This window comes from Melospiza georgiana, chromosome 3, assembly GCF_028018845.1.
Source record: "Melospiza georgiana isolate bMelGeo1 chromosome 3, bMelGeo1.pri, whole genome shotgun sequence".
In the NCBI taxonomy this organism is placed as follows: Eukaryota; Metazoa; Chordata; class Aves; order Passeriformes; family Passerellidae; genus Melospiza; species Melospiza georgiana.
In genome coordinates, this window is record NC_080432.1 from 54,197,517 (window position 1) to 54,215,941 (window position 18,425).

The 18,425-nt window shown below is 36.0% G+C and overlaps 1 protein-coding gene across 1 annotated transcript in view; it reads right to left on the reverse strand.

Moving 5' to 3' along the window:
- Positions 1-3,198: 3,198 nt before the first annotated feature.
- WDR27 (WD repeat domain 27) overlaps positions 3,199-18,425 on the reverse strand; it is a 90,333-nt gene continuing 75,106 nt past the window's right edge. The window contains exon 24 of the mRNA XM_058020644.1: positions 3,199-3,830. Coding sequence (XP_057876627.1) covers positions 3,783-3,830 — 48 coding nt within the window. The 3' untranslated portion in view covers positions 3,199-3,782. The remainder of the gene's footprint in view (positions 3,831-18,425) is intronic.

Sequence of the window (18,425 nt, forward strand, 5' to 3'; positions counted from 1 at the left end):
CATTGTCCTTAAAAGAAATTTTACTTTCAAACCTGAAAGGATTTACGGGAAGGTCCTATTTTAGTCTTTTATTTCTGTTACTCTATGATTTTGACTCCACTCACACATTGAAGCAAGGCATCCTAAATTAGATTTTAACAGAAATTACCTACCACTTCATTTTTATTTATTAGACATGTGCCAATTTTTTTTAAAACAGTTTTATGGAATTTTATTGATATTTTCTCTTTCTGCAATAAAATACCATGAGACGAATAGATCTACTAATTTTTTAAAAGGGAAAATAAGAGCCACAACACAGTTCTGAAAAGATAATTTGGTATGATCAAATGAAAAAATAATGGAAGAAAGAATAGAGTAAGTGCTGCTGCCTACCTCCAGATATTCCAGGGTTATATAACTTTGTATCTAAATGTAATCATCATGTATAATGGAAAGCAATATAGTCTTGGGGAATACATCCAAAAAAGCATTTCTTTCATGGTGAATTACTGAAATAGAAAAGGCCCAGAGAAAGCAGAGGTCATGGGCTTGCTCTTCCCCTCCTCCTGACAGTGCATCTGTATATTCTGTATATCTGTATGCTTGATTTATACAGAACACTGGGTAATACCTGATATTTTTCAAACTTCTTCATCCCAAACAGTTTTTTACAGCATCTGCTTTAGAACAGCGCTGGCCACCCTGCTGCATTTTCTGACCTTTACAGCACCAGAAAAAAAACTGCTGTGCATTTTTAAGAATTCTGTGGCATTTGGTAGATGTTCAGCTGGGAAAGTCCCCCACATAACAGCACACAGAAAGTCACAAAAATGCCAGTCCTCTCCCCAGCATATAGGACATTCAAGGGCAGATGACACAGCAGACATTTAATGAAACTAGACTATTCTTCTGCCAGCTGTTTTCCTCACATATTGCTACATAATCCTTCAAAGCAAGACTTTCAATTTTCTTAAGCTGTTTGGGAGTTATATTATAATCACTTTTTCCCCCTAAAAGCAGTCTGAAAGCATACTCAAAATTCCTTAAAATTACATATTAATTATTTACACTTGCAGCTGTTTGTGTCAATGTTTTTAGCTGGAACATGATATGCACCTTAGCTAACTAGAAATCTTTCCTATCTGCTTTTGGGACTTTCTAATTTCAAATAGCTTTGTCTTTAGAACAGAAACTGAACACATAAATTTCAGATTTGTCAGATTTGCCTGTTAAAAACACAAAGATATAGATGCTGCTTTTCTGGATGCACCCTCATGACTTAAACTCTTTATTAATTAAATACACCCTCCTGCGTTCTTCTATCAAAGATATCTCAGAAGGATTATGATTATGAAAATTCTAGTGATTATGAAAATTCTAAATGTAATATTATAAGATGGTAACACCATCCACAACAGTTTTTCCTCCTATTTGCCATTAGAAAATCTTCTTTCAAGCACTTAACTTTGCCAAACTTGAAGTGTGTCAGCTAAAGTTTTCCATTCTCAAAACCACAAGCATTCAAGCATTTATGAGGAGTCCAGGGGGGATTTTTTTCTTTCTTAAGATGGAAAAAAATTACAGTGAATTTCCATTTGAAAAGTTCTAGTGCCTGTGTGGTAGGACAGATTCTCTGTCTCCCCTGAGGGAAAAAGGGGTTAACAAATTCCTGGGCTGTGGAAGAGCTGCACATCTGCAAGGCCTGAACAGATGAATGTCTCTATTCAGCATGGACTGATGATGCTGTGGTCACAGCCAAAATGCCCCAAAGAATTTTCTATCCAGAAGAAGTCCTTGATAAAAAAAAGAAACCGGCGTACAGCTGAGTCTCACTTTAGGGAGAGATAACACTGTATGTTTGGAAGAAGATCTCCTTCAGAGATCAAACTAGCTCAAAGATTAAGAGGGGTTTTGAGGATACACACTGTCTAACTGGTAGTAACAGCAGTTAGTTCTGGAAGGCAAGAGATGTAGAAAATTGAAGTATTCCCCTTTTATTTCAGTCCAGTGGGGATTGTGACTACCTCCATGCTTGCAGCAAGAATTCACAGTTTTTCTGTGTCCTCTACCTTAAGCCTGAGAATCATTCTTCTGTCAAAAAAATGTGGTGCTTTTTAAAACAAGAGTCATAATTGCAGTTCACACCTCTTTAGCAGATATTTCAACCTCCCTGAAGAGTCAGTCACTACTAAGTAGCGACGCAAGGCTCAGAAACACTTAACTTGCAAATATAGCTATGGGCTATCTTCTGTATTTGATAGTGACTCTTGATGTGGAATCCACAGTATGCAGATGAGAAAACTAGCTAAATTAAATTTGAAAAAGACCATCCTGATGAACCCCTTGGTGGAAATTAAAATTTAAGTCTTGCTGACAATTTGTGAGTGGAGCATACCAGCATTTAGCTACAACATAGAGCATGATTTCTTGGTTAATCTGATTTTGAATGGAAAAAGTATTTATAAGTATTGAAGTGGGTTATTTCACATTTTCTTTGATCATACAAAACCCGAATCTGATATTCAGAGTTCTTCTGAGTGTGATCTGGCTGCATTGCACTCCTACAGTCATTGATGAGACCTCTGTGTTCTAGAGAATAGAATACCTGGATGTGATGCAGTGTACCACTGCATGACTTTGCTCAGTGAAAAATTAATAAATACTTTACAAAAGAATGCTTAATGGAAACTAAATGGTTTACAGAAATAACTTGATCTACTTATACTTAATATTATATGCATAAATTAAGGACAGCTATTAAATAAAACATTCTTTACAGTACTGAAAATGATCTGACTTTGCCGATTGGTGTTAAAGTGGAGGTAGGGTAATACCTCCAAATTTTCTTTCTTTTCTTTTTTTTTTTTTTTAAGTAATCTGATTAATAAATTCCATTCTGGGAAATTTAACTTTGAAAAGGCAGCACAATTTTGCAAGGAAAATAAAAACTGCATCTCCTTTCATTAGTCACACATATGCTCTCTACTCTTAGCCTCTTAGCTGAAGTCAATGAAGAGACACTGGCCAACCACCCCAAAATAAAGATGTCTAAAAACTGTTTTCTAAGAGCACGACAAGTAACCTAGGAAGAATACAAGAAATGAACATTTTTTTTCTGATAATTTCATTTTCATATTATTTTAACATTTTTGAAAATACCAACAGTTATTTAAAAGACAGAAATAGTTTCTTTTAAAGACAAGACATTTGTCACATATTCCCTAAGAAATTTACAGAATGTGGTATAAATAGTAAACTGGCAAAATTCTAATGTCAAACAATATCCATGCTGATTCCAGTAACCCCAAAGAATTATAACAGATGGACTCTCGTGGCATTTAAGAAAGACTTACAATTCTTTTTTCTGTCAGGTTAATTTAAAAATTTGTCACAAACAGATCTAGCTTTAAAAATGGAATACTTGTTATTTTACTTGAATTTTCAGTCTAGACTAAAGGGGTCCCTGTCTGGCACAGCACTACATAATGCACCTGACTCTAAGAACCCAAGAAGACCTTTGAAAACCACTGCTGTGGTGATTTGCTGGAATGAAGTCAGAATGAGTAGTGTCCTCCTTTTCGTGATCTTTCACCCTTATTTTTGCAATAAAGGTAACAGACTGTACAGCAGAAAAACTTTGAGAACATCTGAAGGAACTTCCTGAAAATAACATCAGAAGAAAACTGTAGTTTAAAAGGGAATATTGTGCCACTTTCTTCTGGCCAGTTAGCAGTCTCCTTTCTCTCAGCAAGTCATTATTCTCATAGTTCCATGGCCAAAGCTCCACAGGCTGGCGAGCATCAGGGTAGGAACAATCGGAGTTTGCCATCCAAGGTGGCTGTGGTGAGCTGCAGTTCAAAAGAAAAGAACATGTGGCTTTAATTAAGATCTTTCCAGTAAGCAGTTTGCTTTAGAGTAACAGAACAAATGAAGATCATTAAGATGATATTTAAATTACTTCTATGTTAAGTGGTCCAGGATTCATTAAAAAAAATAAAAACACCATAGACTCTTCTCAACCAAGCTGATCTGAAAATTCCATTTCAGTTAGATTTTTCTTTTCCAACTATTTTCAAATTTGTGTCAACATCCGCTAACACATCAACAGTCTGTAAAACTGAAGCATATGTTAAAACCACATAGAAAGTCAAACAGACTTCACTGTGTATGACTCAAGAAGAGAATATGGAAGAAATAAGAAAACGAGCTGGAATAAATGAAGATGGAAAATACTGTGAATTAAATCAGGCATACCAACAAATACAGTTTTCTGATTTTTATTGGTGTTAAGTGTAGAGTAAGAATTTCCTTTGTAAGAAAGTATGTTGACAAATTTTATGAAGAGGCAAGTCTTGAAGACATGCATAAAAAGCCTTCAGCTGCATTAGCTTTCTTTCACCAGGCTGAGAAAATCTTAACTATAAAATAAGAGGCAATACTATTTTCTGCACTTACATCTACAAACAAGCACTTGAAAACCTGCTGTATCTCAGAAAGAAAGGAACTATCTACAAATGACACCACTTACTAGTCATTAAAATTAAAGGTGTTTAGGCCTTGAATATTAGGATTTACAGTTATTTCTCACCAATGATAAAAAATCTGAAGGGCTGGAACAAAATAGGCCGCTCATGGTCTGACTAGTTCATTTGGTTAACTTTTTGCATGCTCATTTTTCTTGATCTGCCCTTTCTTTGATACATTGACTTATTTGTTTTATTCCTCTGGATAAAGGAACTCTGTGGTCAATAAATTATCTTCTTGGGTTTGCATTCCCTCCTTCAATATCTCCAATGATCAATTCTTCTAATCTCTCATAAGCTTAGCTATGGTTTTGTCTGGCTAAATCTTGAAAAATTTCAATGAAATTTCACAGCTCATTCCAGTTTTTAAGTGCCGTCTTAGTTGTCTTTCATTTTTTTTCCCTAATGTCCAACTTGAACCTCAAAAACTGATGTGTGGTCAATCTTTCTGTGATGTCCTCTGACAGACAGTACTGAAACACAGCTTGGTGTCCACCTGCTAAATGTATTCTCTGCACTACTATTACATTCTGCCTCCAGGGACCTTCAGTTTTCATTGAGCATAAAAAATTATCTTTCTATTCCAACTAACCACCTCCACACTTTTGGTAGCACCAAACCCATCACTGAATTGTTGGCTGAACTAAAAATCCACACCTCCTGGCTTTAAGATCCCTCCTTGTTGGTCATATGATCTAAACTGCTGTCTCTCAAGTCCTTCTTCTTCCTTTCCCCTTTCTCTTACTTTTTCCACTTGATTTCCTGGGCTGTTGATAAAATGAGGATGATCTTTGCACTGTTCTCCTGAGAAATGTTACACTCAATATCTTGCCATGAACAAAAGGAATACACCTATATACAGAGCCAGTAGTCTTTATTTAGCTCAATCAATGTTTCAATAGCCTAACAAAAATAAACCAAGTACTAGAGAGTTAACACTCATAACAGGAAAAAAAAAGCCTAGTCATTAAAGAAAGATTGCATAAAAAATAAAGGGTTTGATGGGGTCAAGTAGCCATTAGCATCCTGAATTCTTTCAGTGTTATTGATAATTTTTGTCCTTAGAATGAGTTTTTTCTTGGGTTATATATTTAGGTATTATATGAGTTAATGTAAACTAGCTCGGCTCTTGTTCAATAGATTGAAAGTCTGTTAGCACACTGAGTTCATTTTCTAGTTTGAAGTTGTCAGAGACAAGCCCAAAATGCACCCTCACTAAGGATACAGCAATGAGAAGTGAAGTGGGATAAGTAGGGACAACTGGCAGAGTCAAAATCACATCTCTGATCCAAACTAAATTGCTAATACACACCCACAGGGTGTCCAGTTTAGCCTTCATATATTAGAATAAATGCCCATGCCTGACTGCTGAAAAAGCATATTCACTTATGTAAGTGGCATACTTCATAGAATCACAGAGTATGCTGAGTTGGAAGGGTCTCACATGGGTAATTGAGTTAAACTCCTGGTCCTGCACTATCCCCAGGAGTCACACTATGTGTCCAAGAGCATTTTCCAAATGCTTCTTGAACTCTGCCAGATTTGTGTTCAGGTAATATAGAAATTTTAGTTAATAGTGTAACAGCAATATAATAACAGGAGAAAGCTAACTGCAATTTGTATTAACACAGATAATAAGAGTTACTAAAAATCTAGCCTGTAGGATCCTTGAAATTCCTGATTTATCACACTTAAGAGCTATTAAAATTGATTAATAGTGCTATTTAGAATCCATAGAAATCACAGTAAGTTTTCTTTTAAAAGTTTAACTTATGCCAACATTACATTTCCAAATAATGCAAGCATGTTACTTCATTCAAACCCCTCAGCTCCCAAACATGCTGCTCCAAAACTGTGTTTTACATTATACTTGAAAACTCTATAGTTAAGTCAATATGCTACCCATCATTAAAAAGGGGAAAAAAAAAAAAAAAAACCAAACCAAATTCCCAAACTAATTATGTCTTACTATTACGTATTCAAATCTTGGCATCAGTCCTGTGAATAATTTGACACCTATGTAAAGGCTTCCTATGGGACAAACATTAGAACATTATGGGAATATTAGGAAAGTGTAGACTATTTTCTGTATCAATAGATATATATGCTGAAGAAAAGACCCTCAAGAAGGACAGAGGACAAGACTGATGTTCTGTGCATTTTGAGCTTTTAACAAAAAAAATTCAAGCTTTTAAAAGCACCTATGACATTTGGCACCAGAATGGGGAGGAGAACAAGTTCTTGAACACAGCTCTCTTCTACCTCATGGTCTGCACAACATATAAAAGTTTATTGGATATTTAAGCTCAACCAGTGACATGCAGTGTTGGAAGGCTATGAGTTAACAGTATGATTTTCAAGACATTGTCTACTGCCTTATCATATTAACACAATGTATATATTTTTCTAGAATTACTTTTGTTTGGAGGGAAATTTGCTTCTGTAGTGATACCACATCAAAAAAAAACCCCAAAGACCATGCTGCAAATTAGATACCTGGATTTTCTTAAGCCACAAACAGTTGAATTTGTATAGAAATGCATCAAACTAATATTTTGTTTTAATATTTCACACAACACACATATGTATATATGTGTATGTATACAGGGAAGGCTTCAAGACATTCTATTTTATTTCCGGAAATAAAAAGAATCAAAGCAATTTCAGCTGGTTTCACATCACAGGTACATAACATGCTTTTGTTTTCCTTCAGTTAGTATAAGTATCCATAATATGCAAGTAGAGACACAAATTTTTAAGAAATACATGAGCTGCACAGCATAAAGTATCATCTGGCCAAAAGTCCAGTATCTAAGCAGAACAGATGGGAATATAGTTTTTAGGAGGTTAGTATTTTCAGCTTTCATTATTCAAACTATCCTATGAGAATAACAGGCCATAATTAGAACCAATGCTCTTGAATTTTGCATTTTTTTCACAACTAGCAGCAAGCAAGAACAACAGGAAAAGGAGACATTATGGAATTGGGTTTTACTATATTTTTCCTGTTCAGAAAGTGGAGTCTAAAGCAATGAAGAATTCATCACCTTTATGATATATAGTGCATGAAGGCTTTACCAACTCTGATTTTGTAGTTTAAGCCAAGAACAGAAGACATGTAAGTAGCACTTTGGAAAGATTTGTTTTCTTGAAAGATGAGTGTTTAATTTGACAGCTGCACTCTTAAGCATTCAATCAGCTAGATCAAAGCCACATGGGGTTTTTTCAGACAGAAGACAGAAACTTTTATTCTTAAATAGCTCTCCTATTGCAGAAATGAGAATTGAGAAGAAAATACAAAAAAACAGGTAGAGAGCTTCTAACCATAATTTCTTGAGGTGTATCATACACAGATAACCATAGAGGGATAAGTACAGGTGGTGTCACTGAAGCTGAGAATTTCAGTTTTTATAGTAGCTGTAGATGACATGCTCACATTTTCCCTCCCATTATGCTCAGTCCATGGATAGGGTTGGTCAATTTTAGTGTCTCTAGTTCCTGTGTTTGATATACTCTGCATATCAGAGGTGGCTTGCCTATTCAGAGGGACTCTACCTGAGGCCACCATGAATAAGACATTAAACAGCTGTTAAAGGACCCACTGATGATGTTCATATAGAAATGCTCTAGGTAGGCTTTTTGCCTTAAAGAGGAGGAAGTGTTTTCTAGAATTGATGGGAAGGATAATTGTATGGAAAGAGAAATTATTCAACAGATTAAAGTTGTAAGAGGAAAACAATGTCTCAAAGTTAGTAAACTGGGGCTGTAGAGAGGTCAAGGAATAAAAATACTTTTCCAGACAACCTACATGTGCCGAATCCCATCAAAAGAATTATGAAAATGTAACTGATCCGCCATATCCAGTATTGTCACTAGTCACATAAACAAATGAACAGATACATTTAAAGATAACTAGGTGTACAAATATTCTATTCTTCCCATAAAGGACTGGAATTTCAGCCTCTTCAGGACCCATTATTATTGAAGTTTATTAATTTGCCTCTCTTCTATGCTGTCTCTAATGTAAAGCATAACTCCACTGCCAGCAAGGTGCAGTCTGTGTTCCCTGCACACTCTGTAGGCATGTACTGCAGTGTCTCCCCGGATTACTCTTCTGCCACCAAGTTTGTGATAAGCCTGACCAGTCACCCAGGGCCACCTTCACTCAGTGCTGTCCACCCTGTTTTCCCATTTTATTACTTTAGTTTTAAAACCTTTTGTCTTCCCTTAAGACCCAGATTAAGTTCATCTGGAACCTCCTGGGAAGTTTCTCTAATGCATAATGCTTTTAAAAGTATTACCTACTTCAGCACTTCATTTCTTTGCTGTCGGCCTTTAATAAATATTATTTATGTGCTTATTAAAAGCAGAATTCTCATCTATTTAATTTAACATGACATTTTTATAGGCAAGTAAAACTAGTAACTCCCAATAATTCTTTTGATGTGTTAAAATTACTTGATCAACTTGTTCTTGGACTCTTCACTACAGTTATGTAAGATCCATTTCAAATTATGTTCACAAATCTGGAAATACTGAGTTTGGTAGTGTAGGGTGTTTTTTGGGCTTTCTGGGTTTTGGGTTTTTTGGTTCTGTTTTTTTTTTGTTTGTGTTTTTTTTTGGTTTTTTTTTTGTTGTTGTTGTTTGTTTGTTTTTTGTTGCTTGCTTGCTTGCTTTTTTTCTTCTATCAATCCCTAAACACTCTAGATTTCCTTCGTGTTATCATACTGGGGGTTTTTTCTCAACCTAAATAACTAGGAAAAAAATTACCAGTAAATTATATTTTCTTTCTAGTAGATAAACTGAGTTGCCTGCTGAACATTTGTTGAAAAGGCAGTAAATGTCTTACTGCATATCTCAGGTCTAAAATTAAGAAACTACAGACACAGAAGTTCATAAAGAAGAACTGTAACTGCAAAGACCAAAACATAGTAAGATGGAATAACTTATTTAATCTTTTCCTAGGCTAAGGAACAGAGAAGAGGAATAAAACACATCAATATTGATAAAAGTATTCAAGTCAAAAAAGGAGAAGAAACTTCAAAACAAAATTGAGCCATTTATGTCTAATTCCTGCTCCCATCTGAGGTTCAGGCAACCTCTCTTTTCATTCATAAAAGCATTTAGCTTTATTTAAATTAATAAACAGCCCCCCATATCTAAGGTAGGGATTTTTTCCCTTGGCAAAACTCCAACTGACTTCTTGCAGGCCAGGAGTGCAATTAAGATCTTTCATTTACAGTATGCACATGTAAACAACTTCATCAGTTGTTCTGACTTCCCTTACCAGATTTCAGAGGCACAGAAAGCTGACCCTTACTCCAGATTACTTAATTATACTTCCACTAAATTAATTAGCCAATTTACTATCAAATTAGGAATTTTGACTTGTTTGAAAAACAGAGCTGATGTGGGTCCAGAACACAAAGGAATTGTATCTCAGACACCAAAACCTTACAGCAAGGACATTCCTAGTTTCTGCAGTCTTCAATATTTTATTCCAGAATTCTACACAGTCCCCACACCTTGAGCATGCACACCATCCTCAGTGACAGGGTGGGAGACCGCACCTTATGTCCAGTCCTAAATTACACAATAATCCACACTGGTTCTTACATTGGAAGTCAAATGTCAATGTGTCCGACTGTAGCACAGCAATCCTTCCTTCTCTGGGAATCCACACAGAGCACAGCTAATTCATGAACAAGGGAAAAACTTAGTCTAGAGCAAGGGCTTCTGAAGGCCACAGAGAAAGTGGCACAGTACTACCAATGCTTGAGACACAGTTGCTGCAGACAACATAAGAAGAATCAAAATTGTTTCACTCATTGTGTGAGAGCTGAAAAGTGATTTTGAGGTTTTGCTTATCTGTGGTGCAATTTGTGACACATTATTATTCACATATTATTCCTCAAACTGACACATATGGCTGTCTTGCACATAGAAGTTTGGCTTTCCTTGGCAAAGGCTAAATTGTGCTTGCATCAAGCCTACTGGAGTCAATAATAGATATCATTTCTTGAGGCCAGTAAAGCATTTCTTGAAATGCAATGTCCAAAACTTTTTACAGTGTTCCACGCAGTGATTCAGCACCACTGATGTAGATTGAATAAGCTACAAAAATTGATTGATGTCTGACATTCATATGTTGCCATCCCTCATTCAATGTACTTATTGCAAAACTTGGCAACAAATAGTATGACTTCATGTGCCAATTATGCCTGTATTCCAAGAAATGGGTTTCTAATTTACATTAATTAGAGGTACCATGCTAATCACCTGAAGCTATTTAAATCTTATTTCTGTCACAGATAAAATAATTTCTATTCCTATGTCTCATTACCACTGCTAATTCTTCTTTGGCTTCCATTTTCTTTCCTTTACATTAACACCAATAAGAGATTAAAAACATACCATGAACATTTCCTCTGCTTTTAGGTAAAATCATGCCATAAATTACCAATGCATGTTTATATGGGCATTTACACATGATTTCATATCCATACACATACATAGAGTTTATTGTTACTTTCTTCAAGCTTTAAAAGTTGGTTATGTATTGGTTGTGTTTCAGATAAAGAACTGGTTATGCTTCAGATAAAAAGTACCTCAGAGCCTTTCTTACTGAACCCAAAAAGGTTCAGAAATATGCATTTAAACAAGAGTGCTATGTTAATATTACTGTCTTTATAAATACACATCAATTTACATATAAAAACACACAACATCATTTAAAATACAGCTGGCTTGCCTCAGGATATTACACCGAGGAAGCTTAAAATGTCTTACTTCACTGATTCATAAACATAAAACCTGTAGAAGAAATAAACCTATTCATTGTTAGACTAACCCAACCTAAAATTTTACAATATGTTATAAATTTACAGTATCTAAACAGCCTGTAAGCATTCATATCTGGAATTTATTTCCTTTGATAGTTCATACTCAGAATCAGCACTTCTTTGTTTTCTGATAAAAAAGCTGAACTGTTTCAATGTTCTTGGATGAAGCCATGCTCCCATTGGAATTGAAAGGAAAGTCACCATCAGCTACAAAGAGCTGGAAATGATTTCTAGGGTTTTGTGGTTTATACCACCAACAAAGATTATGACTTCTGCTTTAGGTATTCATCTTGACTGCTTCATCTGTTCTGTAGCCATAAAAAGAGACTCACAGAGCTTTAAAATCCTGCAGAGATTGAGATGTGAAATAGGAATGCCACAAAAATATTTTCAATTGCAAGAATAAAGAAAGACTAAGGAGCAGATTCTCATTCCTAACCAGAATTAAACTGGATAATTCTACTGGTTTCCATGTTGCAACTCCACTTTTTCATTGCTTTGACTTGTATCATAGTCACTTACGTCTCAGCTGCAAATGGTCCTTCTACCAAAAAATTCCATCATGAAATTAATTCTTTAGATGGCCACCTCAGTTGTCCATAAGAAACAGCATAAGAAAAGTAAGCACCTCAAAAAGGAATCCATACCAGCACTCAGAGTAGGAAGATGTTTGCCAACAGAGACAACAGAGGAACAATGAAATCAAAGAAATGTCTTAACTTCCATCCTTTCCCAGGGTTTGGCTCTTTACCCAGGATTAGGCAGTGGAACGCTCACTTCACTGAGGATTCATGGTCTAGAACATTTTACTGAAAATAGTTTTTATGGCCTGCATTGCTGTATCTATTGGCTGATTACTGCAATTCATACGGGATTTTTTCCTTTTAGATTCTGAATGTTTTATTTAGTATTCACTTCATATATATCCATATTCATGTGTGTGTCTGTGTATGCCTATATACTTCAAACAGTTAACAATTTTAGACCAGGGTGTGCATGGTTTTGGGTACTGCCAAAGAACTGATGCTGCACAAGAGGAGCTGGCACTAGGAAGGGAACCTCCAGGACAGGTTATGGCATGTGGCTGCAGTTATGTGATGTACAGCATCATCCATTTCCAGATTAACTAAATAATAACCTGCACTGACATTTCACCATGAAGTAAGCATAGGACATGGAATGAAAAGAGTATTCTAGATCAAGAAATGTTTATCTGTTTCATATATAATCAAGATCCATTCTGCAATTAAAAGTCTTTCTATCCCAAAACTTCCAACTGGAAGGCTGTTCCAGGTCCTCACTCATTGATTACTAGGCAGGAAATCAGGAAAGTGATTTTAAGTTTTTCTGTCATTGTTGTTTCTCTAGGAATACTTTTTGAAAGTTTCATGCATGGACTAGAGAATTCTACTGAGAATTCCACATTATTTCAGGATTTCAGGCAATTCTCCCTTCTCCATAGTTCTCTATCTCAAATTCTGTGCAGCAGACACAACTTGGCTAAATCAAAAAGTTGCTAATCTGGCTGCTGATTTTTCAGTCACATATCCACTTTTAATGTGGGTCATTGTAACAAAAGGATTGTCATAATTACAGCTTATTGAAGGCCATCTTGCAGTCAGATTGCTGTGCATTTGCACAGAGAGATTGTGGAGCCTCCATTCTGGAAGGTATCCAAAAGCTGACTGGACATGGGTCTGAACAACCTGCTGCAGGTGGGCCAGCTTGAGCAGAGGGATTGGACTGGATGACCTCCAGCAGACTCTTCCAATCTCAACCTTTCTATGATTTTGTGATATTAGATTGGTGAAGATGGGATCCGAAGATACTGCATGATGAAAAACAACAAAGAGCACTGTGCAGTTATTTGGTTCAATCATTATATGAGAAAGTAAGTGGCAGGACTAGCCAAACTTGCAGAGATTAAAGCAAAATCCAATTAAATTTTAAAAAATGCATAATTAGTGGTGCTTTTAATACATTTTTAATGTAGAAAACACTTGTATTTTATCCTTACAATACCAACTTTTGAAAGTCTGCAAAATACACTTGGAATTCACATGGCTGGACAAATGATCAGGAATGTTTTCCAGATCATTTGTTTTAATGATGGGTTTGAAACAACTTAAATGTAATCTCAGACATTCTTCAAAAGCCTGCCATAATCTCTGAGGCTACTAATGTTTGCATGACATCATTGACATTACAATCCTGTCTCTTCACTCAGTAACTAAATAAACTGAGGAAAACATGAAAAAAGAGTTTTTACTAGCATCCCCCTCAGGTGTATAATTTCAAATTCCACTTCAAAATCTGGACATTAGCTCACAGGAAAATACACTAAAATCTAAAATTCTTTCACGCAAACCTAGCCACACAAGTGTAATCAGGCATTCCTCTTCAAAGAAGTAGTTTTACTCCCCTAATTAGCCTTCAAACACCAGAGGAATGGATTTTTCTTTCTAAAGCTGAAGCTTGTATCAGAATTTAATAGCCTCACATTTCTTCTTTTATTATTCCACACTCAAAGGACTGAACACGTTTACTCAGAGTATCCTGTAGCGTTTTTTTTACCAAAACCCAGATATTCTCATGGAATTTCCATATATAAAATAGTCACTTCATTATGAAATGATGCATCACAAAAGACAGACAATTATAAAAAGAATAACCCTTTTGTATGAAAGTATTTTTCTTACTTCTTGCACTCAACATTTTCAAAAAAAAATTCAAGAGTAAAAGGAAATTATCAATATGATTCATCCTGAATAGTGTTGTTTCTATCCCCATATGATATTGACAAAATTTCTCCAAGTGGCATAAAGTCTGTGTTACAAAAGTTTTGAGAAAGAACAACATTTTTATTTTTTTAAATTAGGTGTTAAGTACTGATCACAGAGGCCCACAGCAGCATAATGAAGTCATTTGTGCCTGGAGGATCTAGACCCCGTTCAAAGTAACTGCAGGTGGATGAATTTCTTCAGTGTACGTACATATACAGTTCAAATTGGCACCATAGTTCAAAATATTTTGAAATAAAATGTATCAGATTGGTTGCTAAAAGAAAGGGGTAGAAAATCAGACATATCATTAAAATATTTAGCAATTACCGCAGTGGCTAGAGGCATCCTAAATTTTGCTCAGTTTTACTTTACTTCTGGGCTAACAATTGAAATAAAGAAAATAAACAATTATTAGTTACAAATCTTCTTATATGCTTATACTGAAAAATTTACTACTGAGATGCAGTGAGTTTATATAAAAAAATTTTTAATACCATCAATGTAATTTTTTTAAAAATATCATCAATGTTAAGAACATTAAATTATGGAAATGCTAAAAACCTTCAGTTCTGCCCTATCCTAAAAAATATAGCATGATCTTTTTATGTAAGTTAAATTCTCTAAAGCCTCTTAATGTTTACTAATGACATTTAGGACATGTATTCTGAAACTTATTAAAGCAAAAATACAATGATTAAATAAAAATAATTCCAGATGTCTATTAATATTGCCTAAAATGGTAGAAAACAATGAAATTTGTATTTTCATCTTCCATAAACATAGGGATGAATCAAAGTTTAACCTGAGATTAAAATTCAACCTTATACATGAGCTACAGAATTGTACCTTCCGAATCACATCTTCCTAAACAGATTCCACTTTGTCAAAAATACTTCTGGAAGCAACTGCTGAAAGTAATTCTTAAGACGAACTTTGAAGAAGAGGAGAAGCCAAATGTCTTTTCCATATATAATGAAGTACAGTTGCTGGCAGCCAAAAGCCATAAAACATAATGAGATGTCACCACCAGAAGAAAGTACCTTCCCACTGCCCAGTGACACATTAGAACTGTCTGTGTATGCAGGAGACCAGGTGACTCATTAGCAGCACTGTGAGTGTGCCCTCACAGCCCCCACAGGCTCTATTCTGGGAGTCACGGGCCATTGTCGCTTGGAATCTAACACACTAAAAAGCACGGATAAGTCCTAAATCTCACTGCTTTCCTGCCTTAAAATGGGAAAGCTCTCTTGTCAAAAAGTGGAAGATGATTTGTTGCAGTGCAGGCAGCTAAAAGGCATCTACAAGTCTCTACAGCAGGATCAGCTGCATGATGTGAATTTTCCATTCATGATCACCACAGTATGTAAAATCATCTTGAGTAGAAGGCCATAATTCATTTCACTTCTGCCATTCAGCAGATGGTTATTTTAAAATTTTTCAAATAGTCTTAATATGATGAGATTATAATTGTTGACATTAGTAATTGCAAGAAGTGGGCCAAGATGCAAAGTTTTAATGACAAAATAGGGCTCAACTGTGGACATATAAATGTAGATGACTCTTGATAAATGGACCTTCTGAAAGAGAATGAAAGACCTGGTAAACCACTCAGGGTATCACAAGAGAGAAAGAGGGAGAATTTATATGTGTTATGCAGGTAAGATATTTCTAAAAGTATTCTTTTCTTGAACTCATAAATATAGTCCAAGTTTCATAATATAATAGAGAATATGAAAAAAAAATCTCTAGTCTTGTTGTGATCATAGTTAATTTTATAAAGAAACTTTTAAGATTATTGAAATCTTGTGCAGATTCACCTTTAAATCTTTTAAATCTGTGTTTAAGTCTCATCAAATCATTATTTAAGTCTCATTAAATCATTATTTAAATCTGTATTTAAGTCTCATCTGTATTTAAATCTCATTAAGTCCTAATTACTAAGACTTAAATATGTCTCTTCAATAGTTTACTATTCCTGTGAAAAATATTTGATGAGGGTGTACATATTTTTTTACCTTGCACTTTTACAAAGAGTATGTCATCACATCTAGAATACTCTTCACTTCTCCACCAACAGATGCAAGGAACAATAGAGGGAAAATGTGAACTGATTTCACTTTTCACTTTCCATATTAACTTTATTAAATTAGGAAGTTTAATCTTTCAGGTAGCTGAAATAAACTTGGCAAAGGTGCAATTTTAAGATTCCTCACCATTGCAATTTCATCATGCAACAGTAGGCTCTACATGTGGAATTATTTATTTCATAATACGAAGATTATTTATAAATGATTTTTTAGAGTTGTTTGATGCCATTTGGGAAATGAGGATTTATCTGAAGTTCCTACAAATGACAGTATTTGCTTTTTATCAGTTCCTCATTAAGCTGATATCTTTTGAACAGCATATACAAAATATCACAATGAAAAGTTGAAATGAATTTTTTTTAAATGCAAAACATTTTTTTTAAATCAAGTTGTAATTTATTTTCTAGTATGTCATTGGAAAGTACGCAGATTCCTATTTATGTTTTTGACTACAATCACATAAAATAGGAGAGGCACTAAATATGCATCGTTATAAACATTCCCTCTAGCTAGCAAGTCACACAGAGAACACACATTTTCAATAATCAAATTTCCAGAGCATTGAATATTTACCAATTTCTGTTAACTTTTCAAAATTGTAAATATGGAGAAATGTTCTGCAGGAAAAAATGCAACATCGCATTGCAATTTGGAACAAAACCAATTACTAAAATAATATACACTCACAAAACACTCAGAACACTAACAGAAGACTAACCAGAATTAGTTTCCTGGAACAACTTAGCTCACAGAGGAAAAACAGCAGAGAAACTAGATTAATAGCTTTATAAAATGTGCTTTTCCTAAATGCATGATTTGTACAGCCAAATGAGAACTTTAAATGTAGCAAGTCAAGTAACAAGCTCATTTAGCATTCTCTGCCTCAAATGTACATATAAAAACATTTGCACTAGCAACCCAAGGGGTGATTAGGCTGCATACGTTAAATTTAACCAAATTTTTAAAACAACTGTAAGCCTTCTAAGGAGAAGTCTGCTATTTATATCATCATAGAAACAAAAATGAAGAACTTGAAGGCATGAAATTAAGGGTTATCCCTCAGTCAACAGAGAAACAAGGCAGATTCATAGAGTTTAGCATAGAGCAACACAGCCTTACATATGTGAGCTCAGAAGCAATGTAGCAATGTTAGTTTGGTGTGACCTTCCACGGAGTTAGTAAGGTTGTCAAGAAGCATGAGTTCATTTACAGTGCTGGAATAAAAGTTTAACTGTCCCAGACCACAAGCTGGCTTGTTAGAACTCCACTGATGAGTTTAAGCCCAGTGTGACTAGAGCAAGGCTGGATCCTTTGTGCACACCTGCATAAATATCACAGAGCCACACAATCACCGAATGGGTCAGACTGGAAGGGACCACAGTGGGACATCTGGTCCAACCTCCCTGCTCAAGCAGGGTCATCCTAGAGCACCTGGCACATGTCCAGATGGTTCTTGAACATCTCCAGTGAGGGAGAGTCCATAACCTCTCTGGACAACTTGCTCCAGTGCTCAGTCACATGCACAGTAAAGAAGTTCTTCGTCACGTCCAGGTGGAACTTCCTGTGTATTCAGTTTCTGACCATCCCCTCTTTTTCTGTCAGTTGGCACCAGCAGGCAGGGCCTGATTCCATCCTCTTGCCATCCTCCCTTCAGATACTTGTAGACGCTAATGAGGTCCCCTCTGAGTCCTCTCTTCTCAAGGCTGAACAGGCCCAGGTCCCCCAGCCTTTCCTCATAAGTGGATGCTCCAAACCCTTAGTTGTCTCTGTAGTCCTCTGCTGCATCTGCTCCAGGAGCTCCATGTCTCTCCTGCCCTGAGGAGCCCAGAACAGGACACAGCACTCCAGATGTGCCTCAGCAGGGCTGAGTAGAGGGGCAGGATTGACCTGCTGGCAATGCTCTTCCTAATTCATCCTGGATAGCACTGGTCTTCTTTGCCACAAGGGCACTACTGGCTCATGGACAGCCTGTTTGCACCAGGAGCCCTTCTCCACAGAGCTGCCTCCCAGCGGGCCGACCCCAGCCTGTGCTGGTGCATGTGGTCACACCGGTGCAGGACCCTGCACTTGCCCTTGTTGGATTTCCAAAGGTTCCTCTCTGTCCATCTCTCCAACCTGTTGAGGTCCTTCTGAAGGTCACTCGTCCCAACTTTGTGTCATCAGTGAATTTGCTGAGGAGGCATCTGCCCCTCCATCCAAGTCATTAAG